Raw genomic sequence first — 17,904 nt, 5'->3', positions numbered from 1 at the left:
GGACTGGCACTACATTAAGCATGGGGTGAGGATTATGTTTATGAGTTAATGGGCTGCAGAAGACTGGGTTTGTGCGTGAATATGACCTGGAAGATTGGAAAGGAAACTTCATATGGAGGAAGGACTGAGTGTGCATAATTATGTGGTCAAGGACTGAATGCACGAGTTAATACAGGGAGAGTGTTCTGTGTATGTCAGGGAAGAATGACTGCTGGGTTGGTTTGTCCCAGTGTGCTTTGGCTTAATCCAGCCACCAGTTACACAATGAGGTGGGAGAGTTTTCCAACTGCAATCTGCTACCCACATGATCCGACAACAGATGGCTCCCATCACAGCAAGTGATTCTTACAGTTTAGCTATAGGGATGGAGGCAGAAAGGACATTTCTCTACTGAAACACTTCCTGGACCTCTTTGCTAACTGTGGAGGACTAGGAAATATATAACCACTCCTCAGGCACAGAAAGATTAAGTAGTTTGCCTAAGGCCACAGAGGAAAATGGAGGCTAAACCAGGAACTGAACACAGGTCTTCAAGTGCCCAGAACTGTGCCTTAACCACAAAACCAATCTTCTTCCCGATTTCCATCGCTCCGGCCCTTTCAGAAGGTTCTTCTGCGCATACTACTGCTAGCAAACTTAAGAAGCCTCCCTACCTTAATAATCCAACACAGAGAAGAAAATTCAGTCTGTCAGATACCTCTGTGGTCTAAGGTAGATTGAGCACTTCCAATTAAAGGAAAGCTAGATTAGAGTGACACACAGAGGATGGGAAATGGGAGAGTGGGCAGCTCCAAGTGACCCTTCCAATTGGATGCAACAGGTAGACGCTGGTTACAGATGTTCCTGAGGTGGAGCAACACCTGGGCTACAAACTCTAAGACTATGTCTACACTATGGAGACTGCATAGCCCCTTAGTGTAGATGCAGCATACACCAAGAGGAGGAGTATTTCTGCCAGCGTAAGAACACCACTACCCTGAACGACATTAGCTATGCTGACAGAAGCCCTCTTCTGTGGCACAGCTGCGTCTACACTGAGGTTTTTTGTTGACATAACAATGTTGATAGGGGTGTGTGTTTTCACTCCCCGACTGACATTGCTATGCCGAAATACGTTTTAAAGTGTAGATCTGGCGTTTTAAGCTCATGTGACTTAGGGTTTGCAGCACTAACCATGCCAAATGCTTTGCAATTAATGGCAAATCGCCTACTCAGTTTGGCTTACCAAAAGTGGCCTTTCAGAATCTCCCACTTGGGACTTAAGTTACATTAACTCATCCACTGCTGTTTGTCACAAGCTGTGTGTGGTTACTTAATGCTCTGGCATTCCTTTAGAGTGCCAAACTTGGAGAGAAGCATGAGTGTTTTAAAGTGGATATGCCTAGTATGTCGGGCAGTAATATGCAAAGCCATGGTGATAAGCACAGTGTACACATAGAAAAACAGATAGATTAACAAAAGAATGAACGAGAAATGCCATTGCATTTCTTCCATGTGTCAGGTACATTAATGAGCACTCAAGTGGATATTAGAGTTTGTGTATCCGGAGTTGTCAACAAGACAAGCTTTTTGGGGGGCACTGATATAAGCAAGATTTTGACCATGTATTTTTCCATCTGCCTTCCCACCGACCCGATGGGACAGTAATAATAATAATGCACACTTTCCACTCCTCTGTCAATCGGTTCTGATGCATGGCTGTTTCACATGATGGTACTTAAGGAGTTGAAGCTGAAGAGCATCTTTAATATTAAGGATACGAGCAACTGCTCTTTCAAATTTATACCTATGGTCTTTTAATGACCTTTTCCAGAACTGAGTAAAGGGTATTGATCACTCTGGTTTCCGCTCAGGGGGAGGCACTATTACTGAAAAGCATTGACTCAATTCCTCGGTTTAGAGGAGGAATTAGAATACGCCATGTGAAATACCACAAGGGCTGCTTTTCCTCTCTCCAGCAGCAAGGGAGATATTTGGAGATTGAGATATCGGGGTCTTCTATTTCTTTTTCTCTCTCTATTGGGGAGGGTGGGCAGCTGAGTTTTTTTTTTCCCCCTGTGTCTCTCAGAAGTGACCTTGTCAGCCATGTTTCCTGTTTTGGTTTCAGCCAGTGTTCCTATAACATTCAAAGGGCTCCACAGTGCCACCCGGATGCTGGGGCGGAGCTCCCTCCCCAAGTAGTGGTGAGATAAGTAGGGCCCTATCAAATTCACAGTCCATTTTGGTCCATTTCACGGTCATAGGATTTTAAAAATGGTAAATTTCACGATTTCAGCTATTTAAATCTGAAATTTCATGGTGTCGTAATTGTAGGGGTCCTGATCCAAAAAGGAATTGTGGGCTGGTGGCAAGGTTGTTGTAGGGGAGGGTTGCGGTACTGCTACCTTTACTTCTGTGCTGCCTACAGAGCTGGGCAGCTGGAGAGCTGCGGCTGCTGGCCGGGAGCCCAGCTCTGAAGGCAGAGCTGCAGCCAGCAGCAGTGCAGAAGTAAGGGTGGCACGGTTTTGTGGGTACAAAAATGTGGGTGCATTTTGCAGATGTAAAAGATGAAGGATAATTCTGTCTGTGCTCTGCTAACTATGCTAACTATGCACCCTTTCTTCCCACTGCAAGGGCCAGTGTGTTTTTAGTAGCATAAGTGATAGATAGATAGATAGATAGATAGATAGATAGATAGATAGATAGATAGATAGATTTTTAATTATAAAGTTCCCCCTTTGTCATGAAATTGAACATCTTCTTAGAGACCATCCCAGCTTCTGCCCCTAGAGAGCATGATTTCCATAAAATAATGAATGCTGCAAGGAAGGCTAGCCAGCTGCTCCTATCATGTAAGGAGAAGGTGGAGAGCCACTGCACGCAAATGTCTTGAGTACCTGCAGCCAAATTATGGCTGCCTCCAGCAAGGGTGCATGGGAGGGGTGAAGGACATCTCTGTATCCTCAACACCTTAAGTGTTCCCAAGAAGGCCCAGCTTCTATTTGTTCCTAAATGGGGATGTTGTCCACCAAAAGTTTGGGTCCTGCTCCCCCAAAGACTTTGTTCTCTGACTCTCTCCTTCAGCCCTCCTCTCACCCCAGAACCAGCCCCTCCTTCCACATGTCCCAGCTGAATCCTTGCTTTCCTCCAGCACCTTTGCCCTTGGTTTTCTTCCTTAGTGATGAAGCCTAGTCCAGCAAAGCAAGAAGCCAGATGGCAGCTACCAGCTGTGGCCTTGACTTTCTCTGGCTGCTATATCTTGGACCAACTGCTTGAGGGTGGGCCAACCATGGTCACAAACCTGAATCCTGAGGAGCTGAAGATCTTGCCTTATTCCACCTCAGTTCTCCACAGCCATAGAGCTGCCCAGTATTTTGCCATTTTAATTAGCTCTACTATGTGGCTGTCCTACATAATGAAAACCTGAGTCCAGGCAAGGAACCCATTTCCCGCCATTTTGAAATTCCTGCTATGTTCATATTTGTTATGCCCATCCCCTGCTTTGGTCAATGGTCCTGAAGTCGCCACAGTGCATGTTACTCTAGTGAGTTAGCCATGTTCAGGCTGAAACAAGATGGGATGGGGGGTCTCAGTCCAGCTCCTAGTGGTCCAAGTGCCACAAGAGCTTTCACAACTGGCCACAAGAGGCCTGATCCTGACTGACTGAAACCAACTGCAGTTTTCCCCATTGGCTTCCATGGGAGTAGGTATTTGGTCACAAATCGGAATGGAGATAGGGCGAGATTTAATGGGAGTTAAGCACCTAGATACCTCTAAAAATCTGACCCATAGAGACTAAATTCCTTCTTCCCTTGAGGTATGTTGGCAGGAGAACTTAGATAAGTCTTCACTGCTCCTCTTGATTAATGTGATTGTTATTTGTTACCTATACTACAGTAGTGGCTCCAACTGGGATACAGGTACCATTGTGCCAGGCACGGTGTGGACCCACAGGGGGAGGGAGTCCCTCTCCCAAAGAGCTGACCTTCTAAATAGGCAAGAAAGACAAGGTGATGAGAGGAAAAACAGCGACACAGAGAGAAGTGCTTTGCCCAAGTTCACATGCTATTTCAAACCCATATTTAGGCACCAAAATAAGAGGCCTTATTTAAGTTAATGGGAGCTGAGGGAGCTCTGTAGCTCAGAGATGATGCTCCGTGGGATTGGTCCTGAGCTCAGGGCAAGAAATGAGGGTCAATAAAGTAGTTGAGAATCAACTACCTCTTTTTCTGTGGTCAAGCGTGCTCCTGGATTACTGAGAGCTGCCCCATCCTTTCTTCGAATCTGCTTGAAGCTAGGGTCGTTAGACTTTACTTCCACTGCAAGAGGAAGAGCACCTAGGAAGTGCCACTGTAGCTATTCATGTTCCCATAGCCTATGGTACTTACAAAAGCTCTTCCTATAACAGATGGCCCCAGGGGAGAGGGTCACTTTAGGACATATTGATCACACTTGTTATTGACTGTACAAACAGAGCTGCTTTCCCCTCTTCTGTAATCTCTCTCTCTCTCTTTTAAATAAAAATGGCATGAGAGTGATGGTAGAAGACAATGAAGAGAATTCCTGTCTGATTTTGAAGCTGGGAGGGGATGTGTGGAATTTTGTAAACAAAAGAAGGACGTCAAAATCTCGAGTTCTTGCACTTGTCTATTATTTCAGCTGCCGTCAGATCTTTTGCTGTTTGCATAAGCCAAGCGACATGGCAGATGCAAGGGCCTCAAAACAATCCTCCCACCTGTCTCTTTGGCACAAAGTTGATTTAGAAGAAACGATCACCCAGGAGGCTGCCGCTGAGATTCTTCTCTCTCTACGGAAGACAGGCTAGGCCCTGACGGGAGGATTGGGCTTACGTGCCGTCCTCGGGCTTTTACTGTTCACCAGGGAGAACAAAACAAATTAGTGGCGGGATTAAATAAACCTGACAGGCCCTGGGCTCTGGAGCAAAGGCTGGAGATGCCAGGATGGATTTTACCCTGTCCCTCTGCCTGAGACTCAAATTAAACCTGAACAGATGGAGAGTTTCACAAAGTGGCAAGGATGAATACTGGCTAAATTTGGGCTGAGATTCGCCCAGGAGTAGCCTTATTATTTATTTATTATTAGTAGTAACATTATTATTACAGTAGCACCTAGAGGCCCCAGCAAAGACCAGGGCCCAGTTCTGCTGGGTGATGCACAGACACGTAGCGAAAAACAGTCCCTGCCTGGGATAGTTCATAATTGAAATAGACAAGAGACACAAAGGTTAGGTTGGGAAACAGAGGCACCGAGATGTGAGGTGACATGCCCAAGGTCACAGAGCAGCTCAGTGGCAAAATGAGGCATAGAATCCTGTCTCCTGAGTCCCAGCTAAGTGCCCTATCCACACTGCCTTTCCTGTCCCCAACCTATAATGCGCAGCATGCACTTGCTATGGAACCAGACGGGTCTTCTTAGTAATTACCCTAGGGGTTATGGGGTGCTGTGTTCCACAGAAAGCCAGTTTGGAAGTGAGAATAGGGAGCAGGAAGGAGAGATGGAGGGGTACAGACTGCTTCCCCACCCTAAAAACTACTGGGGGAAAAAGTACTGGAAAAAGTACTGGGGGAAGCCAAAACCATGCAAAGCATCTTTCATCCTCACTCCTGCAATGAACCAGTTTAGGGAGCAGAACAGTCGCACACACACACACACGCCCCTCTGAGATCTCGGGGGAACTCAGGAGGGATAGACAGGCCACACAGGACCCTCAATACAGCAAACATACGTTGGCTGGAGAGGGTCCCAGAGTCTGTGGGACACCTCTTGGAAGAGCAGTGGGAGGAGGACTAGGGGTTGTTTGCAACCTGATCATCCTCAACTGATGTGTATAAACCATTCACGAACATGGGCAGACGTTTGCAAATACCAGAGTACCCAACTGCACCAGCCCTGAATCTTTGGGGAAAGTCCTGCCAAGCCCTACCAGCTACCTCATCTCCTACCGGCTTGCACTACGTGTGAGGTTTATGCATCAGAGGCAGTTTGTGCAGAATCATATGCCACTTCTGAAATTTAGGTAGTTGCCATTTCAAAAAAAGAGTCCTCACTTATTCCATTCCCCAGCCTGATTGTTTCTCTGCACCATTCCTTCCAAATGGCTAAGAACTTCAAAGTCTTCCCCAGCAAACTGCCTGATCAACTCGGACCTTTTGGACATGGAAATGTTATATCTTTACCAGTCAGACCTCCTGTCTCCAAAGACTGTGTTCCAATCTCCCCTCCCATGGTCACACTTACACAGGCAGAGTCCGATTTGGCTGACACTCCCCTCAGACCCCACACAAGTGGATATACAAACAAACTCCAAGTGGATTTTTGTCTAACCTGATAGACATTAATTAGTCTAATCCATTTGCCTTTTATTCTATTCCTGGGCACCTTGCTCTGAACTCCATCAATCAAAGTTTGGGTCCAGATCCCCAGCTGGCATAAAGTGTCATAACTCCATTGAAGTCTACAGCACTCTGCCCATTTCTGCCAGCTATGGATCTGGCCCTTGGATTCTAACTTGTTTGCCCATTTGACATGGACAGTGGTTTTCCATGCAGTATATAAGAGATGCACATGTCCTGCTCATCAGCTCAGCAGTTGGTATTAACCATAGCCGGAGGAAATAACAAGTATACCTCAAGTTTTCATCTCAACTGAGTGCTTTGTGTAGCATATTTTGTATTACCAAGTGGTTCTAGCAACCCAGAGTCTGACCTTTCCATTGAGTTCAACAGAAACTAGACCAGGCCCTCAGCCAACTCTTTTCTAACTCTGTCTTGACAAGCTAGTTCCAGTACCACATCAATATCAACATCTTACCCACTTCCACAATGCTAGGGAGCCTACACATCTCATCTATGATGTCCCAGATATTAATGATAAAGCAATGATCAAATAAATTAGAAACAGGTATTTGCACGTAACGTGCTTTTGTATACCACTGGCAACAATGACACCCGTGAATACAAGATTAAAAATACACACCTGTGGTACAGTTTCTACTGTCAATTACACTGGCATCAATCTGGAGTAACTCCACTTATGTCAGTAACCTTACTCCAGCTTTACACTGGTGTAACAAAAAAAGAGTATGAGACAACGAGTCCAATTTCCAACCTAGGTTAAAATGTCCATTCTATACTTGGCGCTCAGATCAGCACATAGGTTCCCATAATAGGTAACTGGTGCTGTTCTGAGTGGTCAAAATGCAGGAACGCACACGTTAATACAGCAACCTAACTCTGAAAATTGAGCCCCATGTATTTTTCTAGCAGATAACTTGGACATTAAACTACTGAAAAATTTTCCTTTAAATAGATCATTTTCTTCCTTCATGCAAAAGCATGACGTTTTAAAGTAGCAAACATATATATGCAACTGATTAACTCCAGCAGACTTTGATATAATCATACAAATATTTGCCCTGGTACCAATTGAAAACACAGTAGCAAATTTAATAAAAAAACAAAGTTTGCAGCCAAGGTCGCAAAGATATTTCTTGTTTGTGTTTGAAAACAAACTTTTTAACACTGATGGACAATTTTTAAGTTTCTTGGTTAAACAAAATAAGATTTTTTCTTTAGAAGGATGACAAGCTCCTTCTGAAGCTTCTTAATGGGATCAAGTTACAAATTCCAGGATAAAGTAACTGTTAGAGGTCCACAGTCTTAGATGGGAGTTTGTACCCGAGAGGCAGTTTTATGGACGTATATAGGTTAAGGGGCTCAGCACCTGTTGGTTATTAAAAAAGCAGGGAGGGGGGAAATCTGTTTTGTTCGTTTCCTGAGCATGGTTTCAGGTGATGTTCATTTGAGGTATGAGAGCTTCTCAATTAGAAAAGGCTCCTGTGAAGTTCTGTCTCAGCAATTTCAGAGAGAGGGGTTTGTTAGGAGTTGACCCAGCACCAAGGACTCTGGAAGCTAAAATGTATCAGGATGCATCTTCAGTTGGTATAAACCAGCTGGGGATCTGGCAAATAATCAGCTACCCAACTACAGTGTGTCAGTTTGAGATGGGAGCAAACCAACCGGGAGGCAGGTTGGAGATCGGAAGGGCCATCATCAGCAACAGTCACTGCTGAACCTTAGCCTTGATCCATAATTTTGAGATATTAAGGCCAGCATGGGTGGCCAGCATTTTATTACTCACACGTTTAATGATGTTTCCATTTGTTACCCATGCACAAAGCATTCCACTGACAAGACTGCTACCAGTGGGGTCAGCATCTGTTTTAACTTGATTTTGACAACTACGCTACCTGGGAAACACCTGATTCAGACCCTATTAATTTAAATTGAAAAAGGCTCTTAACAGAAATGATGGGGACCCTGTGAGTTGTCTGTAGGCTCTTCCAGGCAGGACTCAGCATACAGATGGTTCAGCTGCAGATTGGTTTTGAAGTTCAGTTGGTTTTAAGATCAAGCATCAGCAAGTAAAGTCCTGCACCACTGAGCGTGTCCCTGGGAGGAAGGTCCCTCCAGGGCTGAGGTCATAAGCAAGGCAGTGTCTTTGAATCTAGACGTGACCTCTAGGATTTCCTTTCAACAATCCTGAGCCAAGACCTCATTTTCAGAATGTAATACTCTAATGTTTCTGTGTAATCCTGAAGAGATGTAAAACACTCAGTGTGCAGAAAAAGAGCCATGCAAGCGGATACTCTAGGGGACTGATCCAAAGGGGAGACTGTCCATTGATTTTCAGTGGGTTTTGGATCAAGACCTGGGTGCACATAGAGGTTTTGAGGTTCCTCTTTTCTCAGCTAAGCCACCTCTTTGCTATCCTGAACTTCTCTTCTTCTTAGGGGAGTGGCACCAAAAAATCACAGAGTCCTGAGCCCCTCCTCGGAGGATACTGCTTCCAAATAGCATAGGGCTGATATATGTGGATGCTCTCATGTGTACAATGTATCTGTACTTATCATTTACACAGGGAGATGATGTGTCTATTCCAAAGGAATATTCTGTCACGATTCCCTCTGTAGGGGCTCTGTGCCTTGGCTTAATCCACTTCAAATTATGACAAATCCTACTAGGAGATCACTTGTGGTTCTTCAATGGTTTAATAACCAGATGGAACCTATATCCACTGGCCTCTCTCTACCCAGCTAAAGTCCCAGCATGAGCTAACTTCTTCTTTTGTCATTACATTTGCAACTGGTCATACTTAAAAACAAGCACTGTGAACAAATGATCCAGTTCATTGTATTTAGCTTCAGAGGCCAAGATTTTCAGTAATGACTAATGATTTTGGATGCCCATCTTGAGATACCCTAAAGAGGCCTGGTTTTCAAAAGTGCTGAGCACTATCTCCCTGATAACCAAGTCCCTATTAGGTGTTTCAGGTTGCTCCCCACCCCCTTAAAAAAAACCCAACCCCTGAGTAGTCACTTTTAAAAGCCTTGGTCACAATGAACAGGATCAAGCCTGAGAGGTTGACACAGGCCCCTCTCTTTGTTCAGAATATTTGTAAGCCATTATATGCCTAAAAGGGTTTCTATCGTGCCCATCAGTGTCCTATCCAAATGGGGTACTAAGGGAAGAGCAGTATTGCAATGCCAGTCTAGCTCTGTTTTCAATCCCCATTTGATTTGACTCTGAGTTCCAACTTTAACAGAAGCTTAAGAATATAGGAATGTCCATACTGGGTCAGACCAATGGCCCATCTAGCCCAGTATCCTGTCTTCTAACAATGGCCAATGCCAGATGCTTCAGAGGGAATGAGCAGAACAGGGCAATTTATCAACTAATTCATCTTCTGTTGTTCAGTCCCAGGTTCTGGCAGTCAAAGATTTAGGAATACCCAGAGCTTGGATTTCCATCCCTGACCATCTTGGCTAACAGCCACTGATGGACCTATCCTCCATGAACTTATCAAATTTTGGTATTTTAATCCCACAGCAAAAGATATTAAAGATATAAAACTAAGTGCCCAGCAACTGATTAGGCCAATAGTTACAAAAGTAACAGCGAAAACTAGACTAGCTGATGCTGCTGATAAAAAAGCAGGTAACACATTTCTGCCTCTCTTGTGGTATTCAAGGCTCAGTCCACGTTTTACAAAGGAGTTATTTTTAAATTGTTGCATAACACAGGCCTGTCCAATATTTCTTTCCTCAATCAAGCAAAGAACATGCATTTGTTACTCCTGGGAGATTCCTGGGGCTTCTTGCCTTATTTAGAAGCCCAAATAATAGGTACATAAGAAGGGAAACATCAGCTAACAGTAATTATCCATGAGTAATGTACAGCCTAATTCACTGCAGCTCTGAGACTGTTTCACCTGCAATAAATTATTTTGCCTAATGGGAAAGATCCCATTTAACCTTCATATCACCTTGCAGCTAAAAACCCTCTTGCCAGGTTGCCAGTTCAAATGCAACCATGGCTGGTAGTGACTGAAATCAGTCATCTTCAACTAATGTTTGCTTGGTGGCCAATATGGCTTGAGTTGGCGGTATCAGTTCACGTTCTAATGGCTATCTGTCTACAGCTCAATAGTGGGCCACATCCTTGGCCCCTCTATAGCCTCTTTGTACGGCTCTGGCAGGGCGTAGGGCTGAAAATCCATCTTAACATGCCTCCTGAGGATTTTCTTTGCATAGTGGCAACTCTCCATCACTACTCCCAGCCCCTGGAGAAGCAAGTATCTCTAGGGAGGAAATTGTCATGGTCAGAGTGCTTCTGCATTCTACCTATTCTCCGTGGTTGGAACCACCCCATGAGGCACAGACAGCTGTGAGTAACTTACAGCAACTCTGAAGCTCCTCTAAGGTAAGGTTTACACCAGAGCTGGAGGTGTAATTCCCAGCTGAGGCAGATGTACTCATGCTAGCTCTGCTTGAGCTAGCACGTGGAAAATAGCCGTTCAGGCTAGCCACCTGCGTACATTCCCATGACAGATCTTAGGTATGTATTCAGGCAGCTAGCCTGACCTGCTGCTGGTGCCATCATAACTACATGGCTATTTTTGGTGTGCTAGCACACGTATTTCTACCCACGCTGTGAATTACACTTCCTAGCTGCAGTGTAGACATACCCTAAGTTGAATCTGGGGCCAAAAACGGTCGCGGCCCTGTCTCAGGATCAGCTGCTAAGGCATAAGCCCACCTTTGCTCTCTCATTCCTAATCTTACATCAAATGCAGCTCAGCCAGCACAGAGACTTTGGAGCTGTGTGTTTTGTCAAGTTCCACACGAAGCTATGGTGTTACGTAAGAAACCACAACAACTAATAATCATGATCCATCACCATAGCTGGTGCTAATGCACCTTTGTGCAGATTTAACAGGAAAACTGCCTAGTGAGTGGAGAACGAACATGCCCTCTTGCTTCTCCAGGTCAGGACTAGAACAGTTTGGCAGGGGGTGGTACAGGGGAAGCTTGCAATGCCTATTCTGTAGGTGGTGGGAAGCAGATTTCAGTCTCTTGCAAAAATAACCTGGCATTTTTAAACCAGTACTAAACTAATAAGAAAAGAAAAGAAAAGAAAAGAAAAGAAAAGAAAAGAAAAGAAAAGAATGTGGCTGCCAGCTGCCAGCTCTGATCAGCTAAATGGAGATGTATAATCCCTAGCAACAGCAGCAATATTAGCCTCGACCATTTGATTGTATGCTCTTTGACGCAAGGACCTGGTTTACTTCTTCTGTAAAGTATCTAGCACACTATTGGAGGTTGTAAATAATCGCAACATACACTTTAGCTTTTAGTAGCATTGCATATGTGAAGGAAACACTCCAAAAGGAATATTAAGGAGAATAGTAGAAAGGAAAAAAAAAAAGTGGATTTTCTCTTTTTGGTTTCTCTCTGCCAGGCACTTGGTGTGCTGTGTGTGGGTGAGCAATGGTACATATTCATACCTGGAATGTGTGAAAAGAATTAGTCATCCTCCCTGCCCAGTCTAAGATGTATGTCAGAGGTGTGGTGGTGAGAAAATAATTCCCCCCCAGGGCCTGGTGGCAGTGGTCTTACCGGTGCTTGAGCATCTCTACTTCAGCCAGAGTCCTTTGTCTTGGACTAGCAGTCTCATTCATGCTGGAGAGGAATCTGGAGCTGCTTACTTTCAAGTGTTCTATGACACCTCTGGAAGCAAACTTAAACCAGCCTCCAAGCCTCAGAAGCTTTACTAACAATTTGTACAGTTCCCCATGACTAGCCTCAGGCTTCTTAACAAGAATACACAAGCAACAGATGGGATTCAAGAGTCCTGGTTTGTCAATGTGCAATTTGGACCAACAATATCTCTCTTGCTCAAGTCATCTGTATGCTGTCTTCTGATTAGTTGCATCATACTTTTTTTTCTTCACATTATTTTCAACTGTATCATTGGCTAATGGCCTGCTCCATGCCCATTGCCTGTTGCCTTCAAAAAGCTTTGGATCGGGCCCTAAATGCTGAAGTCCTTATTCAGTAGTTGGCTTTACTGAAACTTTTGCTTGAGGACTGAATGACAACTGATGAAGGGAGATTCCAAGACTTGGCCAAAAGAGAAAAAGCTTCAAGCACATTTGGTCCATGTCTAGGTGGTTAACAGTCTCTAGCTTGCCGCAAAATGTAACCCTAGACCCACAATACAAATGATTTCTCCATCCAAAACCGTGGGGATGGGTGTCACAGGCAGGAGACAAGTAAGGCTGTGATGAAGCTTGGGGGTCTGATTCTCTCCCTTGCGTCACTTCAGTTCTACACCAGTAAAGTCCCACTGAAGTCAATGGAGTTTCACCAGTGTCAAACTGGTATAGAAGAGTGAAGAATCAAGAGGGTTTTTGCTTTGGTGGTTTTTTTTTTTTTTTTTTTTGCTACCACATACAAACCACGCCACATCTACATGGCCTCTTACCATTTAAAGCAAATAACAGGAGCCAAAGCCACATACACCCTCTCCCTATCCTGGGCACTCCTACAGAGCCAGCTACAAGCCTTACATTTGTATCTAAACCCTAACAGACTGATTGATAAAAAACAGTAAACATGTTTCACGAATGACCTGCCATGTAGCTAAGGATATAGCTAAACTCTCTGTTCTGTAACCTGAATGGTTGGCTCAGAACCAGTTTACATCACTGCCACATAGAGACATAAAGGCAGGAGCCCAGGTTTCTAGGGACCCTGTGAAATCCCTGTTGTATCCCCTGTGGACTCACGTCCCAATTTTACTGTGGGATCTTTGGTGAGGGCCTGAATTTCTTCCCCATGGAGCCAAGTGCCACTGACTTCAATGGGAGTTACGCATGCCCCATGGCGGGAGGACCAAGATCCCAGGATTTTAGTGTGTATAGGAATTCACAGGAACAATACAACCCAGCTGTGGACTCTTCAGCGACAGCTCAGTCTCCCCAGAGTTCCAGCATGCACTGTACAGCTATAGAACAAATTAGAACTTTGAACAGACCACCTCTGTCTGTACGCTGCCCATTGCCACCAATTCACAGGGAGAGCCGGCTCTGTGATGGCTTCTCTTCGCCAACGTTTGTTCCTGATAAAAAGGCTGCACTCATGAAAAGGGGGTGACAAGTGGAGACTGCTGTGGCTATGAAACAGGACAAGTCTTTTGTGAGTGACATCTACCCATGTTCTCAACATCTTGGAGGAAGCTTCCCATCCCAGGCTTTCTTTACTTTATAAACTCTCCCTAAAAATTCAAGGGTTTTTGCTCCAGAACAAATGTTGAGCTACTGATTACATGGCAGCTCTAACTAGGTCAGCATACCAGACTACAGCTGGGTTCAAAAGGTTTTGTGTTAACTGGTTTGACCATCCCTAATTATTTCTAGTCATCAGCCTGAATGAAAACCCCAGAGCTGAACCCCCAGGAGTATTGGGGAACTTTGGATCTGGATGTGCACCCAGATCTGAACTTTGCAGGCAAGTCCCCTCTCTACTTATTCCTAGAGCTGTGAAGAACTCAGCATTTTCACACTGCAGCTGGTTTGACTATTTTATTTATTTATTTCCCCCCCTATTTTTGGTTTATGTCAGTTCATAGCTGATGAGTTTCCCTTTATTTAATGGATTCAAGAAAACCTGGACATTCAAAGTCTTCTGAAGCTATTGAGATTTGCCTGGTTACTCTATAATCTGCAGGGATGAAGGGGCCATTCAGATCTCAGCCCCATCCTTTTGAAACGTTCCCTGATCTCAGCCTGCTTGAGAGCTGAGATTCTAATTCAACCTGAGAGCAGGCAGGGTTGGGATGGGTCTGTGTTCCTTAATAAAAGGTTTGCCTTACTCTAGCTATTTTCTCTCTCCTGTAAGAGCACCTAATGCTGACTAGGCAAGAGCCATCCATTAAGACTGTCTCCTCTTTCAGCTTAGGGGGATGTTCTCTTCACCAGCAGGAAGAGGTTATGAGAAATTAATTTTCCTTTCATCACTGCCACACCTGGGGAAAAGATCCTCCTCAGAGAAAACAGAACAAGCAAATATTTTCTTTAGGAAGAAAAGAGAACACAGAGACCAAGGTCAGAGGAGACAGGGGAAGAGATGTGCAACTTCCTCCACAATATTTTTATATACATGTGTGGATGCCACTCTAGTCAATCTGGAAACATGCAAAAACAATGAGGAGGGGTAACTGGGCTGGGGTTTACAGAGAGACAGATGGGCTGCACTGTCAGCTGGTAGCGGGATGCTGAGTTCCACGTATACAGAGTCAAACACACAGGCAGAAGAGAATCTGGGCTGAGAGATATTTCAAAGCGATATTTTATGTACGTGTTTACATAGGGACATATTCTAGCTTCTCTTTCATGGGTGCCTTGGTGAGGGGCCACCAGCAGCCCTCCCCTTTCTGCTTGGTGAGTAAAAAATACTCTGCCCAGACTGATGATGGAAAGCTTATCCTGCCTCAATCTAGCTCCTAACTGAGAATACAAAGGATTCGGCCATATGACAAAAGGAAGAACCAATCAGATTGTGCACTTACACAATCTACCTAGGGATCTATTTGGTCCTCATCACTATAGTACCTGAGCTATTACCCACTGCCCACCCAGGAGACAGGGAAGTGCTATTATCCCCATTTTACAGACAGGGAGGCACAAAGAGCCCATGGGTAAAATTGTCAAAAGGCTCTAAGTGACACAGGAGCCTAAGCCCCATTTTCAAAAGGGACTCGTGAACTTAAGAGACTAAGACACATTGGCTTTCCGTGGCACTTAGGAGTCTAAGCCACTTTTAAAAACAGGACGTAGGCTCCTAAGTCAGTTAGATACTTTTGAAAGTTTTATCCCCCATGACTTGTCCAAGGTCACAAAAGAACCTGGAGCAGAGCTGGGAGTTAAACCTTAGGTGTCCTGAATCCTTGGACAGTGCTCTAATCACAAGACCATCCTCCTTCTCTCAAAACCAGTTAAGAGGACTATCAGATAGAGGTCTGAAAAATATTCAGAACAAAGTTTGATAGAACAGTGCTCAGAATTCAAAGGTTTTTTCCTCCACATTTCATTATGAACTCAGAATTCAGCCCATTTCATGGAACTTGTGCTAAGGAATGCATATGTTTCAAGCAGAATCAGTCCTTTTTTCCAACAAGAATGGGCCAGTTTTCAGGCAAAGATGCTTTTGCAGCAAAAACCATGGGAAAATTCACAATTTCCCATATTTCCAAAAGGCCAATGGCCTTATTTACTGTAAGTGCCAGTAATATTGCAAATTAAAGCACCAGTTCAGGAAAATACTTTAGCGCATGCTAAACTTTAAGCATCTGAGGAGCCCCAATAATGTACATTTTTTGGTTTTAATAATTAACCTGGATTCTCATGCACTCAGAGACTATTTGCATTCTCTCAGTCGTACAGTTGGGCTGCCAAAATGGCAGTTATCTTATAATTACTGGATTGTTAATTATTCTGTTTTATTATATTTTAAAACTCTTTAGAAAGCTGTAACGATGTAGTCTTCCTTGCTATTAGCTATTAGTAGTAAGATTATATTTTTTTAAAATTAGCATGTACTTTCCTTAGCAGCTTTGTTCCTTTTATCTGATGTTAATTTTCAAAAGGGCTTCACTGTGTTGCTAAAGGTGAGTGAATAATTACTAAAGAATACTTTTATTAAACAGTTTTGCTTTTTTCTGTTTGTGGAATGTCTGTGAACAGAGCATGAATTACTTTGAAGTTATTACACTATTTTACTTTTCCTTTGGTTTAAGTTGTGCATAGCTGATTGGCCTAATAAAAGTCACATGGTAATGTTTATGTTCCCTGATTGGATAAGCATAACCCTTCTAATCAGGCTTTAGGCTAAAACCCAGTGTGAAATTCACCTGTGTACAGAGAACTTGCAAAAGGCATGTTTCATGTAAGTCCCATTCAAATCTGCAAACTTTTGTGCTAACAAAACTCAACTGCAGAAAGTGATTATAAGAGGGATGCAAATGTAGCTGAAATAAATTCATTAAAAATGTAAACAAATATATGCACTTCTCTCTCTCCCACCCACCTGCCAACCTCAGCTTTGGGTGTTCCCAATAAGAGCACTCCAAATGATTTCCCACCACAACGCACATATTTCTTACAAAAGATATTCTTCTGAGTGTCGCTATGCGAGTCCCAAAACCCTCTCATGGATTCTCTCACAAAGTTCAGAATTTGGATAAGTATTTGGTAGTCTGTGCGGTAAAAAAAATATCTGAACTTCTTGTGCCTGCAAATCTAGGCTGGAAAGCCCACGAGGTCCGGCTGTCTCATGTGATTTTGGTACCTCCAGTTCCAGACATATACCCTGAGAGTGCCCTCTCTTGAGGAGAGTCAGCCTCTCTAAGTATTTCAGAACCCTGCCATTCCAGTGTAATTTTATGGGGAGAGACGTTTCCAAAACCATGTGTCCATCCTTCTGACTAGAGATACTTACGTGTCCACGAATCTCCTGCTGAGGTTTGAGATGACAAATGGAGAACCAGTCTGGAAGGGAGGGTCCCGGATCACCTTGTACTGGATGGGTCTGCAGTCTGTACACAGCAGGCTTCGCGGGATGGAGCTCAGCATGGCCGCATCAATCTCCAGGTGCTCATCTAAGGTGTAGATCTGGATGCCGTACACTTCCTCGCCCACCTGTTTGGCATTCAGCTTGATGGTCAGAGGGATGTCGCAGAAGACGTTCTGGGGCCCCAGAGAGATGTTCTTCCCGCCCATGGTCAGCAGCTTGATGTCATTCACTGCTCCGCTGGAGTCCCAATCCGTGGAGACAAATGTCACCCAGACTGTGAGGGACTCTGGGATCAAGGGATAGCGGAACTCCAGCTCCAGATAGCAACCCTGGGGCTCGGGACAGACTGGCGGTACTGTGTGCTGGTGGACCCCTGAGTTGGGACTCCAAGTCCTGACACTGGGTTTACAAGGTTGCTCTACATCAGGGTGACCTGAAGGAAAGGCAGAAGCAAAGAAGAGAGATAAAGGATGTTAGAGACTATGGCTTAGCACTGATTTTACAGTCTTCTGAAATACAAACCTACAAGCTAAGAGTAGAGCAGGCCACCTCCAGGCAGGGAGATAAGCTATATATTTAGATGGAAGGATGAAAGATATCAGGACTGAGAGACTGTGGAAGGAGGTAGGAGGCTACCTAGAACTGTACCCTGCATTTCAGAAAGGTTTTGTGTGACACAGCAATTGGGTGAGAAATGAGCTCTTAGGTAATCTGTCCTGTCCAACTGCTAATGCAAGATTGTTCTGTACTGTACAATCTGAGCTGGATTCGCCAGCACATCATGGCCATGCAAAAGAACCACAAACACAGTTTCATTGGCTGGCTGAGCCCAGTTTAGAGCTGCCTTTCATCACCAGAGAGGCACAAAACATCTGGAGGTGTCAGTAAACCTGGCCCCGTATTTTCAATCTCCAGTTTCAAGTGAAGGTTGCTACCACTGTGATGATTCCACAGTCTGAAAGAGCTCAAAGTGGCAAATGATTCTTTCCAAC

General features: G+C 44.3%; 1 protein-coding gene across 1 annotated transcript in view; it reads right to left on the bottom strand.

Moving 5' to 3' along the window:
• PAPPA (pappalysin 1) overlaps window positions 1-17,904 on the bottom strand; it is a 228,261-nt gene that overhangs the window by 111,441 nt on the left and 98,916 nt on the right. The window contains exon 8 of the mRNA XM_007057273.4: window positions 16,838-17,345. Within this exon, the coding sequence (XP_007057335.1) occupies window positions 16,838-17,345 (508 nt within the window). The remainder of the gene's footprint in view (window positions 1-16,837; window positions 17,346-17,904) is intronic.

The sequence above is a fragment of the Chelonia mydas genome, chromosome 16 (assembly GCF_015237465.2).
Source record: "Chelonia mydas isolate rCheMyd1 chromosome 16, rCheMyd1.pri.v2, whole genome shotgun sequence".
Classification (NCBI taxonomy): domain Eukaryota; kingdom Metazoa; phylum Chordata; order Testudines; family Cheloniidae; genus Chelonia; species Chelonia mydas.
The sequence above is the reverse complement of the archived record's forward strand: the minus strand, read 5'-3'. Positions and strand labels throughout refer to the sequence as shown.